This window comes from Pleurodeles waltl, chromosome 4_2 (genome assembly GCF_031143425.1).
Source record: "Pleurodeles waltl isolate 20211129_DDA chromosome 4_2, aPleWal1.hap1.20221129, whole genome shotgun sequence".
Taxonomy (NCBI): domain Eukaryota; kingdom Metazoa; phylum Chordata; class Amphibia; order Caudata; family Salamandridae; genus Pleurodeles; species Pleurodeles waltl.
The window spans coordinates 38,019,131-38,037,474 of record NC_090443.1 but is presented as its reverse complement, the minus strand read 5'-3'; the positions used below and the strand labels follow the sequence as shown (position 1 = coordinate 38,037,474).

Genomic DNA, 18,344 nt, shown 5'->3' with positions numbered 1-18,344 from the left:
TTCATGATATTGATCCAGAGGAGCTGTCCTATGTGGATTACATCTATCTCACAGATGACTACCTCAACATTTATCCTGCCAGGGTCGATCGGATCGTTCTAGGATTCGCAGCCCTTGGTTACAAATGTAATTTTTGGAAAACTAAAATAGCCTTTCTCAGCGTATTGTTGCTGGGATACGGGAAATGAGGACAAGAGCCTGGCCCCCGCACTTTTTAGAGAAATGTGCTCAACTTCAGCCACCAAATACAATTAGGAAACTGCAGTCTTTACTTGTTTTTTTAACTTTGGCAGAACTTACATTCCTTACTATGCACAAAGTATCAAGCCACTCTATGACTTAATACACCCTGATTTTTCTATTTGGCACTGGACAGTAGAACACACACGCATTCTTAGAGGACTGCAATAGGACATGCTAGAAGCAAAACACTTACACACCTGTGACAACAAAACAAATTTGGTCCTCAGAATAATTGCTGGTGCCATTGAGTTCACTTATTTCATCTTTAATGAAGGCGACACTGTGCCCATAGCATATAAATCTCATTTATACACAAATGCAGAACAACACTTTGCACCCACAGAAAAATTCTAACTGCAGTTCAGATGGCTGTCATTAAGGAGAGACCACTTGCCCAAGGGAAATGCATTATTGTTGTTACTCCGGAGCTGGCCTTAGAGGCCGTCACCAAAGCAAGTGTTCCTAACGCTAAAGCATTACATCCACGTTGGATTCAGGGGCAACCTCCCTGACTGCCACTGAAGTTGATTACATCTTTGATCCAAAAATTCAGACACAAGAATTTCTCCGATACAAACAGGAATACCCTGCACCTCTAGACATCTTGCCACTTGACAGTTTCCATACTGTCATTTGCACTGACGGTTCAGCAAACCAGCTGTAGGTACCAAACATCAATACTCAGCCGCTTGCACAGCTGTGAGCGGGGTAATGAAGGATGGAATATTCTACCCTCACAATACCTACATGCAGACCCTGGGGGACTGCACAGCTCTGCTTGCTGAACTTAAAGCCCTTATCTTAGCGCTAGAACATACGGACCCGGGACAACTTACTTTGATTGTCTGTGACTCATACTATTGCGTCCAGTCCTGCAATGATTACCTTAATCATTGGCGATTGAATGGGTTCAGAGACTCCAAAGGGAACACCATAAAACACAGAACTCTGTGGGGAGGGTGGCTGATCTTAAGGTTAAGCTACAGAGTGCTCATGTAGTCCATACATTGGGCCATCAACGTGTAGGAGTACATGTTATTGGCAACAATTTGGCTGATGAAGCAGCCAAATCCGCAGCAGCTACGGCTTCTATGGCTTCTATGGCTGCGGTGACTCATTCTCAGATGAGACTGAATAATGAAATTCTGGCTGCCGTGAAAGCTTCAGCTGAAGGCAAGCCTCTCCCAAAAGCATACCCTACAAAATACTCTTCACACATCAGTGCACAGAATGCTGCCTATGCAACACTCCCTGGGGTTGGAGTTCGAGTGATCCCCAACCAAGACCAGAGATTAGACCTGATCAAAGCAGCGCATGAGGGTGTCGCCTCTGCACATGCTGTGATTGCTGCCACTAAAAACACTCTTACAGAAATGCTTCTGGATGCCAGGTCTATACAAGAAGACCAAGCAAATGTGCTTTGCTGTGACATTTGCCAGCAGATAAAGGGCTCAAACATCAAATGCCCTCCGCAGACACCCCTGTTAGTGTCCAACAAGCCACTACAATGTGTGTACCTGGACCGTTCTGGTCCCCTACAACCTAATGGTGCATACAAATACATCTTAGCCGCTGTAGATTCTTGTTCTAGATTCCTGTGGGTATGGCCTCAACAGTCGGCTGACGCTCACAATTGTTATAAAAGACTTGCTGATCTTTATCCGTATGTATGCGGTTGCAGCATTCCACTCAGACCAAGGCCCTGCTTTTTCCTTTAAGGCATTCAGGGACACTATGGGGACGATTGGTGTTGAACTCCCTTACTCCTCACCTTACCATCCTGAGGGAAATTTGGTTGTGGAGAGGAGGAATCAAGATCTAAAGCAGTCCTTAACAGTTAGAGTATTAGGTTCTGGCCGCAGCTGCCTTCATCACCTATATGGGGTCCAGAGAGCACTGAATAATCTGCCAAGAAGGGCCTTGGGGGGGACGCACTCCTTATGAGGTTCTCTTTGGGATACCTATGCATGTCCCAGATATAGATGGTCATGGGGTTGGTGGCAGCAGATACACTGTTTGACATAAATGAACGTCTCACTGTCTTACAGGAGCGTCAGCAATTTTGTGATGATAAATCATCCGCCAGTGCTGCTACCATAGGAATAAGGGATTTGCCAACAACTTCTACTGGCTGGATTCCTAAAGTTGGGGATCTGGTTTGTGAGAAGATCGCTGTGAAGAAGGAATTTTGCCCATCTCACAGAGCACTGATCCAAGTCCTGGGAATACAAGGTACCAGAACTATCATCCTACCACTGCTGCCTTGTTCAAAGGCAAACAGATTTGTCTCGATTGACAACATCAAACTTCACCATGTGGGGATCCCTTGGGCAATTCCTGGTCCCCTCTCACTACCCAACAGCACATACCTCTTCAAAGAAGAAACAACACTTCTGACAATAACAGCACGTACAACGATGCTACAAATGCTTCCTCGAGCCTGGGGAGGATGGAAAATTAGATTTTGCTGATTCCTATCACCACTTCAACAACAACACCTGTTCAAGATGTGGCTGTCTTCTATTCCAACACTACACAAACTGACAACATCGTCTACTGTGAGCCTCCACGCAAAGTGGATCCATCCACCAGTAATGCACCAGCTCCTGTGTTTGCAGAGACTGCTTCTGGTTACTTCATAGATATTGATGATCTTTCTTCAACTTCATCCGTTCTTGCTATTGAAACTGTTTCAAAGACACGTAAGCTGTGCATATGGCTTAAAAATAACTATTTAATTCATCCATGGAACTATCTGTGGTTATTTCTGACATTGCTTGCATTTTTCTACGGATTGGTTTTGTGACTGTTTTCTTCCTGCTTTTAAATGGTCATTACCTTCCTGAACGCTCCTCTGTTGAGCCCGTGGATGAAGTTCTAACTCCATATCTTTCCTCACATTAGGTCCGAAGAGACTTGTCCCTTGTGAAAATTTCAGCAGTACCGATTCCTAATGGGATTGTGTGGGATAAAGTTCCATTTGATATATATCGCGTCCTACTGAGATCATTCAAATTGCATATGTCTTTAAGATTCCAATGACTGATGTCATTACACCTCCTGGTGTTGTATCTGACGACTGGGATGTCCAAACAGTTGATTCCATGTTAGACGAAAAATGATGGATTACACTGTATTTGAAAGTGATGATGTGTACACTAACACAAAGAATTATGGGGAAATGTTCTACTATAACAACTGGCGACATTACTAACTGCACTTTGCAACTAGACACAAAACAATAGTTAATTACACACAGTGGGAACACTGTTCAACTCCACCTATGGGGAGCCCAAAACATTATTCAGATAAATTTGCATATTTCTCTGGGCATGACACTAAAAATGCGGAGCCCTACTAGATGAACGCTATAGATATAAAGAGTGTATCGGGTGCACAAGACTGGTGAATTTGGGGTAGGGAAGCTTTATTTAGAGCGTGCCTTATTCCTGTACAAATGATCTTTTTAAATGACACAATTCAACTGACATCCTGTCTGGGGCTAGCAAAAATTAAAGAAATGAATGCACCCATTAACCCCACACCGGAAACATTTACCAATTGGCAGTCCTTCCTGAATGTCATTGAGGAAGAACTAGATGCAAAGGTTCAGGCTGGGTCCTATAATTCTTCACTTTCCAGTCCTCGCAGTTGGTTATTGTGGCCAGTAGACACGAATGAGTGTCAGGCACGTTTTGTGAATTCCTCAGGGGGTTTCAGGATTAGTTGGTCAGACCCTCACTTTGTCTCTGGCCTACACTTGGGTATAGTTACTACAGATAGTGTGGGTAAACTGTGCCAACAGTGGTTACAAACGAATACCTTAGCAGCAGTTGAAGAGCATCTTATTACTCTTTTTGAAGATACAGAATTGCAGGGCTTCTTGTTAGGTCCAAGGAAGCTATGCTCTAAAAGACTCATCTATTCCATATACAATGAGATCTGGAAGCTTTCTCAAATGGAAACTGCTGCACGTTTAAGGCAGGTAGACAAAGAAAATTTAGAAAAGGCTTTAGCTGTTGTCAATAATGGCATGAAACTCTGTCCAACAGGATTTACTCCCTTAATTATATAGTGTCATCTGCATTAGACATCATTCAGAATGACGTGCTTGTTACACCATGGACAAAGTCAGCTGCGTTCCATCATGCAGTTAGTTTGGACACTACAGATTCTGAAAAACGGCTGTCTTCCATGGAAGTATATTAACGGTATTGAATTGTTAACTGCTTTTAATTTATCCAGGGAACAACAGACAATGGCTAAAAGGGAAGCAAGTTTGACCATGCTTCATTTAGAAAAGCTAGAAAAAGTTGCCTTTCACAGTTGCAGAGATTTCATCAACAGTTTGGCTCGTACATGGCATTATAAATCTGCCCATTTCCACTTTTCGTTTTTCAAAATGCTTGAAACATCTTGCTGTGGGCAGATATGAGCGGCTAGGTGATAGCTATATTGAAGAAGAGTGGGAGTTACCCTTTGAATATAAATGTTTGAACGGCGAAACAGAGGTCTTTTTTTAGCGGAAGCAAATGTGAGACTACTGTTAATCATTTAATGATTAGCAGGCAGGTGTCCCTTCATGGCCTTTGCAATGCGGGGGTCGCACCCTTGGCCTGTTTTCTGAATGGTACTCCCATCCCTTTGATTCGTCCGTCATTTCATGTACTTTCGAATGGAAGCTATGTTGTGCTAAAAGACTGTTGCGGTATGCGACCAGGAATTGCCTACACAATTTCAGTCTCTAAGATCGTAAAATGTTGCGGACATTATTTATTCCCCCCACACAAGAGATAAGAGTAGCAGAAATGTGGCCTGACATTGATACTACTAATGTGAATTATGACAAGCTAAGCAGTCTAAAGGCGCTACTGTTCCAGAAACAGGTTGCGTTGACATCTGCTAGAGACTTATGCTCTCCAGATAGCAAGATCATCAGCCAAGATACAATCCCTGTTAAATATTAACTTCCTCAAGCACTTTGGAGAGCCTGTATCCAGAATTTTCAACTCTTCGAGCACTACTGGGGTTGTCCATTTCTTTAAGGCTGTTGGGTCTAGATTTGTGTCCATCTTCCAGACTGTCTTCAGAGTCGTTCCATCAACCATCCATTCACTCTTTTCCAGTGTGTTTGGCGGCTTTCCTGTGTCTTTGGCATTGATCAGTGCGATACTACTGCTGTTGTTCCTGCTATGCAGTGGTTGTGCCTTCACATCTAAGTGGAGTGATGGAGCTACTACCACCAGCCCAGCTGTGCCGTGATTACATGGGACAGTTCTTTGGTGCTCCCGTTGCTGGAGGAATTGGAGTATGATTAGTCATTGTCACTCTGACCAGCGCTTTGGGATGCGCAACCAGTCTTTCATTGCATCTGGTGCCTGTTTGAACATCTACCTCCGGTGTGCCTTCCTGTTCCGCCAGTTCCTCATGTGGACAAGGAACTGCTAATGTTCCCGATGAGGGTTCATTCACGATTGTGCCCCATGGGACTGAGGCTTATTCACGAGGCCTTGGTGGACTGTCTGGCTCCTTTGGGCACTTTCGATGGTGTTACCGTCATGGGAGATCCTGCGTCTAAGCCTGCTGCTCACTACTGCTCCGTGGATCCGTCTGCCAATCCTGTCATTAATCTAACACCTGACAATGTGGCTTCTTTCTTGAATGCGTTTTGTTTTGATGGCTTCGAAGACATTCTTCAAGATCATGACTACTGTTGAATAAATTTGACCATTGGCCTATTCTGAAGTTTTCAAGTTTGCCAACATTGCCTTTAACTTTAGGCTGCTGTGCTTGTCGTGGTTGACATTGTGTCTCTTTGTATGTTTTAGCTATTTTTAACAAGTTTTTTATTGGATTTTAGTTATATTTTAATATGATTTTAGCTTGTTTTAGTCCAGAGCATTTTAGCTTGGGTTCATTCACTTTCTCTGGCATCATCATTAAGGCGTCATACTTGTTCTGGCAATGGGAAGGGTGTAGTGGATCCTATTTAGTTTTAATGGGAATCAGGAGTTTAGCTTAGCATTTGGATTGCAGGTCTGTGCCCGCGTCACCTAGTGACCTTTAACCTACTTAGCTTGCTCTGTTTTAGCACATATATTTAATTTTTCTTCCAACATGGCTGCCATGTTTATAGTTAGTAAGATGTTTTAGTTTCACGTTATCAGTGCCACTCTGCAAAGGCATCACCATCGGTGTCAAAGATAAATGAGATACGTAGGTATTTACATCATGTACTTTCCCACTTTTTTGTGACAGTAACATAATGTACCTTTTCAGGGAATTGTTTATATAATTGCCATCCCAAGCATGCCTTCTTATCTATTGTTTGGGAACATACCTGTGTCAGGGGTCCTACCAGATCTGTATAAATACATCTCACACAGACAAGATAATCAGAGGGTTTCGTACCTGATGCCATCAACGCTATCTATGCTACACATCGCCTGGATGCTGATCCAGTCTTTGTGTCCCCACAGAGTCTGATCTAGAGACCTCATTCCAAGATAAGAGTTGGGGGCTCTTCTCATGGACAAGGTACTGGCAGAGTAGGTTTTACACACCTAGCTCTCTTTAGGTTAGAGATTAGGTTCAGCATGCTAGAGTAGTTGAGCCTATTTCACATCTATTTCATTTTATGTTATTATAACATGGTGGGGATCTTTGTATTCATGACTCTTGTTTTTACCATTCTGTTTCTTGCATTGTTCATTATCCTAATCATTGCAGCCCATGCAAGATGCCGTAGATTGCAGTCTTGTTAATAAAACCTATTGAAACTTTAATTCATTACTTTCATTGCCTGTGTATGACTGAGACATGTGTGACTGAGAATTGTTGTTCATGTGAGAAAGGGGTAATCTCCGTTGAACTACGACCTCCCTGAGATGTCGCACTCTTGGGTCCATGCATAAAGGCTGCCACAAATCACTTTTCACTGGGTTTTTTTTTTTGGTGATGTACTGCTTGTGAGCCAGGAGGGTTCGGGCAACATTTGTGACTTGTTGTAGGATTGACCTAGTCACCTACAAACATAAGTACTATAATCCTTAAACCAGCAGTCTTGCCTAGAGCAAGGGTCAAACTATGATAGCACAGGGGTTTAGTCAGGATTATTGGGACATGGAATACCATTAAGATGGTGGAGCCTGGGTTGCTACAAGCACTTATCCTCACAGAAATGAAATCTACAAATAATCAATATAGATTTTTGAATCTGGTCACCTCTCCCTTGGATACTTCAGAGAGTCAGGTTTAGATGTCACTGTTTTCAAACAGCTTTTTAAAATGTGGTTTAAGAGACTTATGACATTGAAATTCTTTGAGTCAGATTATTAACATTTTTCAATCCTAAAACTCCTTTTTCCGATTTTCTTTGCATATTACTCTGGATCCTAACATTAGGAATTTTTTATCAATTTCATTGGTCCATCAATGGCCTGTCTAAAGCTAGGGACTATCCGTTCTCCAGTATTGAATCTTTCATAGATTCACATGCTTGAATCATTCCCTGTTGTTGAAGTGGGAGTCCCATGGTACCATAACATAGCAGTATGTAACATTACCATAGGCCTAATGGCAATGAACAGTCACTTTAAGAACTTATCTATGTTCATTTAAAAAAAGGACCAAACTTGAACTATGACCAGTCAGGCGACAGCACCCTCTAGAACACTCACAAGAGAGATTGCGTCCCTCAGATTTCCTACTGCACATCATGTGAAGAGAGTCTCTCTGAGCTCTGCTCAGTTTTTCCTTACTTCATCCTAAAGAACTCAGCTGAAAATGTCTGATACTTCTGAAAAATGACTCTTCAGATCCTGCAAGTCCTGTAGAAGAAAACTACTTCATGTGGATGACCCACATAAAGAATGTCTTTATTGCCTCTACCCAAAACATCAGGTAAAGTGTTGTAAGAGCTGTAGAACTTTCTCTTCAAAGACACTGAAAGACAGAGAGGGGAAGCTACTTCTGTGGCCATCACTTCTGAGAAGGACAGTGTCACCTCTGAGAGGTCATGAAAAAGGATAAGATCCTCTGATCAGGGGACATCTGAGGAGAGTAGAAAGGCCTTGAAAACACACCATAAAGATCCTCTTAAAAAGGAGAAAAGACACCACATCTCCACAGAGAAAGTCTCCCCTCAGCCCTCTGCCACATCTCTAAAACATGGAGAGTTATCAATGACAAAGCAAAAGACTGCTTCAAAAACACTGTTGATAACAACATCACTGTGACTGCTGTTTCATTGATAACGCCGACAGTTGCCACCACCTTGTCAATGAGACCATCATCTGCAGAAACAATGACGGCTGTCAATGCTCCCATATCATCAGTGAGGATTCACCCACAGTCAACGACTATGTCATCGACAGCAGCACCATTGATGGCACCATCGTCAAAGGCAACACCAAAAATACACTTTTGACAGTGAAACAACATCAACAACATTAATTGACAAGAACTCCAGTTCCAGCCTTTGCTTTGACGACGACATTGTTGATGTTGTAGCCGATGGGACCGTCGAAGATGATAATAAAGGTGACTACAAGATCATTGACTCCAGTGCTAATGTCACCCAGTAAGGTTTCACCTTTTCCTCCATCCTATCTGTTGGATATGGAGGAGTCAGATGATGTTGGACCATTTGGGCCTGTGCACAGTCCATCTGAATTATTGGTTAAGTGCCAACAAGATGATGACATTGATTAGGAAGAGGAACAATGCAGCATCCTATACCAAGCAAGGCCCTTGCTGAAAGCAACCCTTCCAGAGTAAAGACACAGGTCTCAAACAGTGACCTGCACCGGGTGCCGGCTGACCACCACATCCCATCCTGCAGGTGCGAAGATCTAAAAAAATCTACCCCAAAGGACACAGATAACATCAGACAAATGGGTGTTAGACCTGGTCGCTTATGGCCATACCCTAGAATTTGTACAGAGACCACCAAACAATCCTCCAAGGGGAACGCACCCCCTTCATCTTCACTTACTGAAAAAAGAAGCCTCACCATGCTTGCAAAGGAAGCAATTAAACGAGTTCTGTTTTTACAAAAGGACATAGGCTTCTACTCCTGATTCTTCCTGATAAGAAAGAAAACAGGGGAACGGAGGCCTATCCTGGCCTTAAGAAAACTGAACAAACTCTTATGTAACCAATCATTTCAATGGTCTCCAATGTCCTGCACCTCCTCAACAGCAGCTATTTCATGATGACTCTTGACTTGCAGGTTGCATATTTCAACATCCCCATACATCCCAAACACAGGAAGTATCTTCGCTTCACTATAGCCGGTACTCATTACCAATTCAAAGTCCTCCCATTCGGACTCAACTCAGCACCTCACATATTCACCAAGTGCCTGGCACCAGTAGCAGCTGCTCTCAGAAACCAAGGTCATCAAGTGTTTCCCTAATTGGTCCGTTGGCTACTCAAAGCCCCAACAGCACATCAAGCGTCCAGAGCCACACAAGCTTGTCTCAACCTATTTCACAAGCTGTCTCTCTCTGTCAATTTTCAGAAATATGTAACTACCCCAAACCGGGCTAGTATGTTCCTAGCATCTATTGTGGATACAATACAGAATGAGACAGACCATTTTTACTCACTCTGCAGGCTTTTCTTCCGAGGATAGCAGGCTCCTCGTGCTAGTTCATACGGGCAGTACAACCAGCATGAATTACATAAATAAACAAGGAGGTGCACAATCACTAACACTCTCCCAAGAGGCCCATGATCTGTGGAATTTACCCCACTGTTCACAAAATATAACTGAGCGCCAAGCTTGTGTCCAGAATCAGCAACACTGTAGTGGATACACTTAGCAGGGCAAAATACATTTGCCACAAGTGGGAACTGGATCGAACACAGCTAAACAGTATATTTTCACGCTAGAGCACACCGGCAGTGGATCTTTTTTTGTGACAGACAAGAACACTAAAAGCCAGCTCTATGCCAGTCGGTATCCGCTTCCAGGATTGTGGGGAAATGCCCTTTTGATAAGATGGTCAGGGATTTATTCATACACTTTTGCCCCCTTCCCTCTCATACTGAAAGTCATCAGGAAAGTGAGACGAGAGGGCTGTCGCTTGATCCTGATTGCTCCCAGGTGGCCTAGAAAACACTGGTTTACAGAACTCCTGTTGACGGAATGCAATCCTGTTTGCCTCCCAGCACTGCCATCATTGTTAACCATGAACAACGGCCGGATCTGCATCTGGAACCAGCCTTTCTCCACTTGTGTATTCAATGAATTTAAAGACTTAGACATTCCTGAGGACTGTAGGGATATCCTGTCTAAAGCAAGAGGTGAATCCACCAACAAGACATACATGTTAAAATGGAAGAGATTCTGTGTTTGGTGTCAACAGTCTAACTTGCACCCCTTAAAAGCATCACCTGAGCAGATTCTGCTGATTCTCATATCTCTTGCTAGATCAGGATTAGTGCATGCGTCTGTCAAGGTTCACATTGCAGCAATATCGAGATGCAGACGTTCAACTCACTCTCTTTTCCTTAGCTTCACAAGCATAATTAAACAATTTATGAAAGGATTATTCAGAGTTTTCCCTCCGGTCCAAGCTCCTCCTCCTGAATGGCATCACAATATAGTTCTGTCTCAGCTAATGAAACTCTCATTCGAACCCATTCACAGAGTAGACCTAAAGTTTCTTACTTGGAAGGTGACATTACTGTTAGCACTCACCTCCGCTAGGAGAGTCAGTGAAATACAAGCTTTCACAATGAAGGAACCATTCCTACATTTCAGTAACAATTGTGTATTTCTCAGGACAAATCCCAGATTCATACCCAAAGAGCCAGCTGAATTTCTTCTTAAGTAGCCCATCATACTATGCACTTTTTTCCTGAATCTAGCTACTCTAGCTGAGCAGTCTCTCCATACTCTGGATGTCAAGCAGTGCCTTAAATTTTATTTGCATCATACACAGCAAATAGGTAAAACTGATCAACTTATAGTCAAACTCAACAAGGTGCTTCAGTCACAAAAGCCACTATTGCAAGATGGATTTCTGCTGTTATCCCTGTTTCCCATGCAAAAGTGAGTAAATCACTTACATGCAAAGCCAGAGCACACTCAACAAAGGCAGTGCCCATTTCGACTGCTCTGTTTGCAGCCATGCCACTGGAGATTTGCCATGCTGCAACGTGAAAGATCACCCACACCTTCACACAGCACTACTGCCTAGGATATGCGCACCATGGTGGTGATGCAGCTGTAGGAAAGGCTGTGTTACTTCATCTGTTCCGATAAGGTGAGCCTCTGTTCATGAGATTTTTACATTGGTATTTAAGTATAGTTTCTTGTCATATTTTAATCTGTATGCCTGTCTTTCCATGTCTGGAACATTAAGCTTAGGCAATGTAGATATATTGTATTGACTTCTTACCCACCGTCCTTAAAGGGCATTTATATTGCCTCATAAGCATACTTATAATAACTGCCTGCTATTCTGATTCAAGCATGTGAATCTGTGAAATATCCAATACTGGAGAAGAAAATTAGTTACTTACCTGTAACTTCAGTTTTCCAGTATTGGTATCTTTCATAGATTCACATGTGATCCACCCTCCTCCCCTGAGAAGCTCTGCTTATCACTCCTTGAAGATATCACACTTGTGCTCGAAAATCTGAGGGAAGCACCCTCCCTTGGGAGTGTTCTAGAGGGTGCCCCTTGCCTGATTTGTCATAGTTCAAGTTTGGTCCCTTTTTAAAAAGGGCATGTAAGTTATTAAAGTGACTGTTCATTGCCATTATGGCCTATGGTAATGATACATACTGTTGTGTTATGGTACCGTGGGACTCCCACGTCCACGACGGGGAGAGATTCAAGCATGTGAATCTATGAAAGATACCAAAACTGGAGAACTGAAGTTACAGGCAAGTAACTAATTTTCTTTTTTACTATTGTCAATTACAAGTTGAAATTCATACTATGTTTGTCTTGGATTGCCTCCGTTAACTGATTTGTATTTAAATGCACATTTCTTGAAATATCACATTAAAACTATATAGCATACCATTGACCTTTGAATCTACCCCTATACCATAAATGTGTGTAATTTTTAAAAATGTTAATGCTGTCTTAATAATGTTTGTATTCTATGAAATATACAAATGAAATTGAGTTTGCATGTACAATCTGGTGCATGGTAGTAGGAACACTGTGTACATTTGCACAAGGCTGTTTAAGATGCTCTTATTTCTGAGACGGTCTGGAATAGACCTAGGTAAAGCTCTTCTTTGAATCTGATTTTTTCTACAATGAACTAGAGTATAAATTAAGGAAACTGTTCCTTGCATGATTTCTTTCTAATGTAGGCTAGCCAGACATGGGTAGATTTGTATTGAGGGCCGAATGTCTGGTTGCCTCTCATTCTCCATTCTGGCTCGCCAGACAAAAGGATAACTTCTTCATGTAATCACAATTGACAAAAAGACCACATAGAAGATGGCAAGAGTTTTCTTGGGCGGAAAATGCATGAAAACTCCTTGGCAAGTGATAGAGCACAGCATCCAACAAGCTAAAATGAAGGCCAAAAAAACTGAAGTAGACGGTTCCTGACAAATAGCCAAATACATCAGAGGGAAAAAAAAGACAAAACGGTCTTGAATAGCTGTTGAATCTATTCTCCTCAAGCAATGGCTCATATCGGGGGTAGAACACGTTGTGAGTTTGTTCCACCTTCTTACCTTGGATTCACAGAGGATGGTAAAAAATGGCATTTTAGATTGAGGAGGATAAGTGGAAGGCATGCCCACTTCGTATAGCACAGGAAAAGGAACCTTTTAATTTAGCTAATATCTCAGAACACCTGTACTTCAACTTTCTCGCTCTGCTGCTGCCTTTTATTATCCCCAGCCATGACTGTTGTGTGAAAAAGCTAGTCCGGTTGCCTTGCAGCTGTCTGGAGCACAGTGGGTATAAAAGATGCCTGTTTCCACTTTTCTCTACGATGCCTGGTTGGTGAGAAGAGTTTACCTGAGGGAGCACTCTATGTGTTTGATGTGAGTGGCCCTTTGGTCAGGGCCCAGCCTTGGGAGAACAGATCCTGAGGGCAAACCCCATACAGTGAAACACGAGCCGCATCACTTAACCCGTTCTCCTATTAGGCAGGAGAGTATGGGAACCTACCCTGAACCACATCCTTGTGAAGAGGATGACATCCGGATCATCCTAACATTCACCAAATCTGCAAGGGAATTGCTGAAACCCATAAAAGGTTGTTTATCAGCCATTTGCCAGTGGATAAACCTTAATTGTTTTCAAATTTATGAAGATCATCTAAAGGGTTATTGTGTTGTACTGGGTGCTACTGGGTGTGTTGTACTGGGGCAGAAGATGTTCTTGGATGTGCTTGAGTGGATCCTGTGAATCTTTTCAAGATTGTCATGTTTCAAGAGTGCTCCAATGGTCAGTAGACTTTGTTCATATTATTGTCATATTATTGTTTCTCTACAGACCTTTTCCCACAGAGGACAGCTTGGTCGATGAAGACATCTACAGTGGGCTGCCTGACCAAATTGAGTAAGTGAGCAGTGAGAACATATTAAAGAATGACAGCAGTGTCACAGAGTGCCTGCGGACAGGCCCTGTGGCCAACCCCCTGCACTCACCCAACCTTGCACTGGGCACAGCCATGCATGGTGGAGTTGACCACAAGGCCTGGCCTGTGGCCAGACCCTGCAGCCAACCCCCTAACCACCCAACCCTAAGAGAGAGAGAGAGAGAGAGAGAGTGAGAGATTGAAAGAGAGAGTGATTTAGACTTTGATGAATGATATACTTAAAATTAGATATTTCTGAACAAATTGAAAAGAAAAATGTTTTTGTCAATGAAAAAGAGTGAGATCACCCTTCAGTACGTAACTTAAATATTTGTAGTTGAAAAGAAGCTAAAGCAGGAAATGACCACAGACTCACCTAGACTGGAACCCTTAACTTTCAGTGTGCATATCTGAGACCTTAACCACCAGGCCACAGGTGACTCCTTACAGTACTCTCTCCAGACTTAGCTATGACATTCACCCCACAGATTCTGAGGGGAAAAATACTTCAATGTTCCATCACTAGGAATGTTTAACATCAAAACACTAAAAAATAAACATACACACTGTCATGAGATACTAGGATTTAAACCTTCAACATACTGACAGTCCAAGAGCTTTACCATTAGTGTAGAAGTGTCCCTTGTCTCCTGTCCATCAAATCGAAAGTATAACATAAGCACCAAACATCATGCCAGCTTGATGCTTAGAAGTCATTACATGGAGTGACTATTGGAATAACAATCTCTCTCCATCCCAGTATGGGATGGAAGAGAGCGAGAGAGTGACAGAACAGTGGGGGGAGTCTCAAGGCCCCCCCCAGAACTAGCCAGCTCCCCGCGTCCTGGGGGAGCTGGCATTGGTCCCACAAGCAGGGAGCTGCTTTCAATAGAAGATCCCTGCTAATGGGAGGAATGTTTTCATCTGCTTCCCTCCACGCATATTTGTGTGCAGGGCAACAGATGAAAACTTTGCTTCCTGCAAGTGAGATCTGTTTGACAGCTCTCTCTTGCAGGAAGTGAAGTGTTTGGTCTGAATTTGTGGGAGCTGTCAAAGCTCCCCCAAGTCAAAGCAAATAGCTATGTCCTGGGGGTGGGCACCTTAGGACATAGCAGGAGCCGGCCCTGGTGGGTGGCAGTCCCCAGGACCATCTATGGCTCCTCAAGGGGAGTCCTCCTCCAACGTAAAGTAGCCCCGTGGAGGTGGTCGTCCCTGTGGCTGGTGGTCCACTACATATCCCCTTCATTGTTTAGTCCAGCACCAGGGAGGTGGTGATCCGCGGGGCTGCGGGGTCCACACGCCTCCGCATTATATTTGATCGATTTCAGCACCGGGAGGTGGTGGTCCCTGGGGCTGCAAGGGGGCTCCCCCAAGTCAGAGCAAATAGCTTTGTCCCGGGGGTGGGCACCTCAGGACATAGCGGGAGCCGGCCCTGGGGGTTGGCGGTCCCCAGGACTATCTATGGCTCCTCAAGGGGGGGCCTCCTCCAACGTACAGTAGCCCTGTGGAGGTGGTCGTCCCTGTGGCTGGCGGTCCACTACAAATCCCCTTCATTGTTTAGTCCAGTGCCAGGGAGGTGGTGATCTGCAGGGCTGTTGGGGCCACACGCCTCCGCATTATATTTGATCTATTTCAGCACCAGGAGGTGGTGGTCCCTGAGGCTGCAAGGGGGCTGCACAGCCCCTGCATTATATTTGATTTCTGGCCTGGAGAGATGGTGGGGAGGGGGGCCAAGCATATTTGATTAAAGCTCTGGGAAGGTGGTGTTCCCTGGGGCATCAATATGCCCTAGAAGGGGGAGCCCCATGCGGTCACGCGCCCCCTCGCATTCATTATGATTTAAGCCCTGGGGAGGTGGCGGTCCCTAGAAGGGGGAGCCCTGTGCACCCCCTCCATTATTTCAGCATGCCCCCAGGACCTGGCCCACTTGGGGGCTTCATTAGAGCAAGGGCGGGAGCCCTCACTTGTTTTTTCTTTTCTTTTTTTTGCCGTGAATTTGCAACATTGTTGAAAATTCCTGGCAAAAATGTTTACAAAAAGTTGGGACAAGAGCTAAGGGTTCAGGGTGTCCCTACCTCTGTGCATGAGCTACTATTATTCGCAAAGTTGTCAGGGAGGATCTACGGTCTTAGATATACAAATATATTTTCCCTTTAATATCTCGAAAACTACTGAACTTATTTACACCAAATAACCAAAAGCACAATTTGCGGAACAAAATCTAGCTTTTTGTCAAATTTAGTGTAATACCGTCCAGCAGTTTGGGTTGTAGTCATGTTCAAACTACTGTGGGAATGAAAATGGGAAACACATGTTTTTTTACCCCCCCTCCCCCCTCTTTTCTCGGCCGCCACTTGACCAATCACCCCGAAACTTCCCATGCACAACAAGAATCACTGGGACACTTTCTTTTGGAAACTTCCGTGAAGATTTTTCAAACAGTGCCAAAGATGTAGGCAAGTCAAAAATGATTTTTCTATGAAACATGGTCCATGGTCCTAACTACAACTACCTAGTGGTGATTGCCACTAAGTTTTATATATATATTTTGGTTGGGCATTGGGCTATTGGGCGAGCAAAGGGAAAATGGTAGGAAGACTTTAAGATTGCCATGATGTGTGGTTAGTAATGGATTGTAGCACTACCTGCCAGAATAGCAAGGTGTGTTACTGCAAGCCTGGCAGCATTGTACAGTACTGGGGGTCAGAACTACTGAGCTCCTGAGACCAGAGGATATTACTGGGAGTCTGAGAGAAAGGTATGGTACTGGGAGTCATAACGCAGAGTGTTACTCTGACCAGCAGAGTGATTAAGGGAGCTAGAGAGGAGGGTATTTTATTGGAAGCTTCAGTTAAGGGTGTCTCAGAGGGGACGTTAGGACATTGACTTCTGCAGGAGTCTGAGAGCAGAGTGTCCATGGAGACCTCAGAGCAGAGCTCCTTTTTGGTAGCTTGTTTGTATGTTGTGTTACTAGTGGCCTGTAATGTGGGTGTTTTCCTGGAAGCTTGAATGCAGTGCCATACTGGAAGCATGCAAACAGGCATGTCACTGGGAGTATGAAAGCAGGACTTTGTTCAAGAATACATATTGGGGTTGTGAGAGCAAACTGTTATGCAAAGATCCTAGGCATAGTGGTCCAGATGTAGACGCATTTTACCGGTCTCCGTGTAACTGGTAAAATGCGTTTTGGCATGTACCAGAGGCAAAATGTGAGTTGGTAACTTGTTACTGACTCGCATTTTGCTTTTGGGATTCGGTGTTAGGAAGAGGTGTATAAAGGGGGTGTCCCTTCCTAATAGGGAGTTGCACTGGTATGTATGAATGTTTTGTGACTGGGAATGCATTCGCAAAACATTCATACTTTACCGACTCCTTGAAGGAGGCAGTAACCCATTCGCAAATGGGAAGGGGTTTTATGAATGGGGTGCCAAAAATTTTTCAGGACCACTGCCTACTCTAAAAAAAGGAAAAGAAAACTTTTAATTTCTGTTTTCAAAATGCATCCCATTTTCCTTTAAGGAAAATGGGATGCATTTAAAAATAACTGCTTTATTCAAGAAGTAGTCACAGAAATGGTGGCCTGATGACCCCAGCAAGCCAACATCCCTGTGAGTGCCGAGCATTCCAAATGGGTCGCAAATTGCGACCTGCCTCATGAATATTAATGAGGCAGGTCAACTTGCGACCAATTGGGAATCACAAACAGTGTCTCAGACACTGTTGTACATCAGTGTTTGCAACATGCAATTTGCAATTAGGAAAAAATCCAAAATTGCGAGTTGCAAACACTAAAGGTCGTACATCTGGCTCCAATGTGCTTTACTTGGAATCTGGAAGCAAGGTGATTGACACTTACTAGGAACCTGAAAGTAGCATGTTTTCTTGGAGTTTCAGAGTAGGGCACTTTGCTGGACCCATGTTGCAAGCGGACCTACTTTGAGAAAAGAGTTTGGGTATGAAGACAAGTTCATTTATCTCCTATCACATTTCCACCTCTAATAAGTTTTGGCTATGAAAAATGTCCTTCATTTATCCTCCTCCTCACTGTCGACTCTCAGTAATGCAATGGCAGGAAGGCTTACAAAAGAGTCTTCGTTAACTGAACTCCATTTTACGCCGACCACAACTGTCAGGAAATTTAAAGAACTCTTTGCTCATTCCTTTCCCCTTCTCCACCATCACAGTGATACAGTGGAGGAAGACGATGAGCTCTACGACTGTGTTGACATGGAGGAGGACGAGGGCGATGACATCTATGAAGACCTGATGAAGAGTGAAGTTCCACCAGTGCAGGTTAGTGGCTATACGTGGGCACTTGCAACACTGGCCTCAGGTGAGGGGCAGGAGGACTTAGGTCAAAGTCAGCAAAGGCGAGTGGAACATGTGAGTTCCCCCAGCAGACGGGAGTGGGTGAAATGTGAACAATCTCAACCCAAGATGTTGGAGCCATCATGACATATGAACTTGGTATGGTCTTGTGGGTGAAAGCAGTAACAACTTTAAGAGATCCTAGGACAGGCAAAAAGGGATAC

The 18,344-nt window shown here is 43.7% G+C and overlaps 1 protein-coding gene across 1 annotated transcript in view; it reads left to right on the top strand.

The window, feature by feature from the left end:
• Positions 1 to 18,344, top strand: part of VAV1 (vav guanine nucleotide exchange factor 1) — a 409,433-nt gene that overhangs the window by 178,855 nt on the left and 212,234 nt on the right. Inside the window, exons 4-5 of the mRNA XM_069230534.1 lie at positions 13,728 to 13,793; positions 17,997 to 18,105. Of these exons, the coding sequence (XP_069086635.1) occupies positions 13,728 to 13,793; positions 17,997 to 18,105 (175 nt within the window). The remainder of the gene's footprint in view (positions 1 to 13,727; positions 13,794 to 17,996; positions 18,106 to 18,344) is intronic.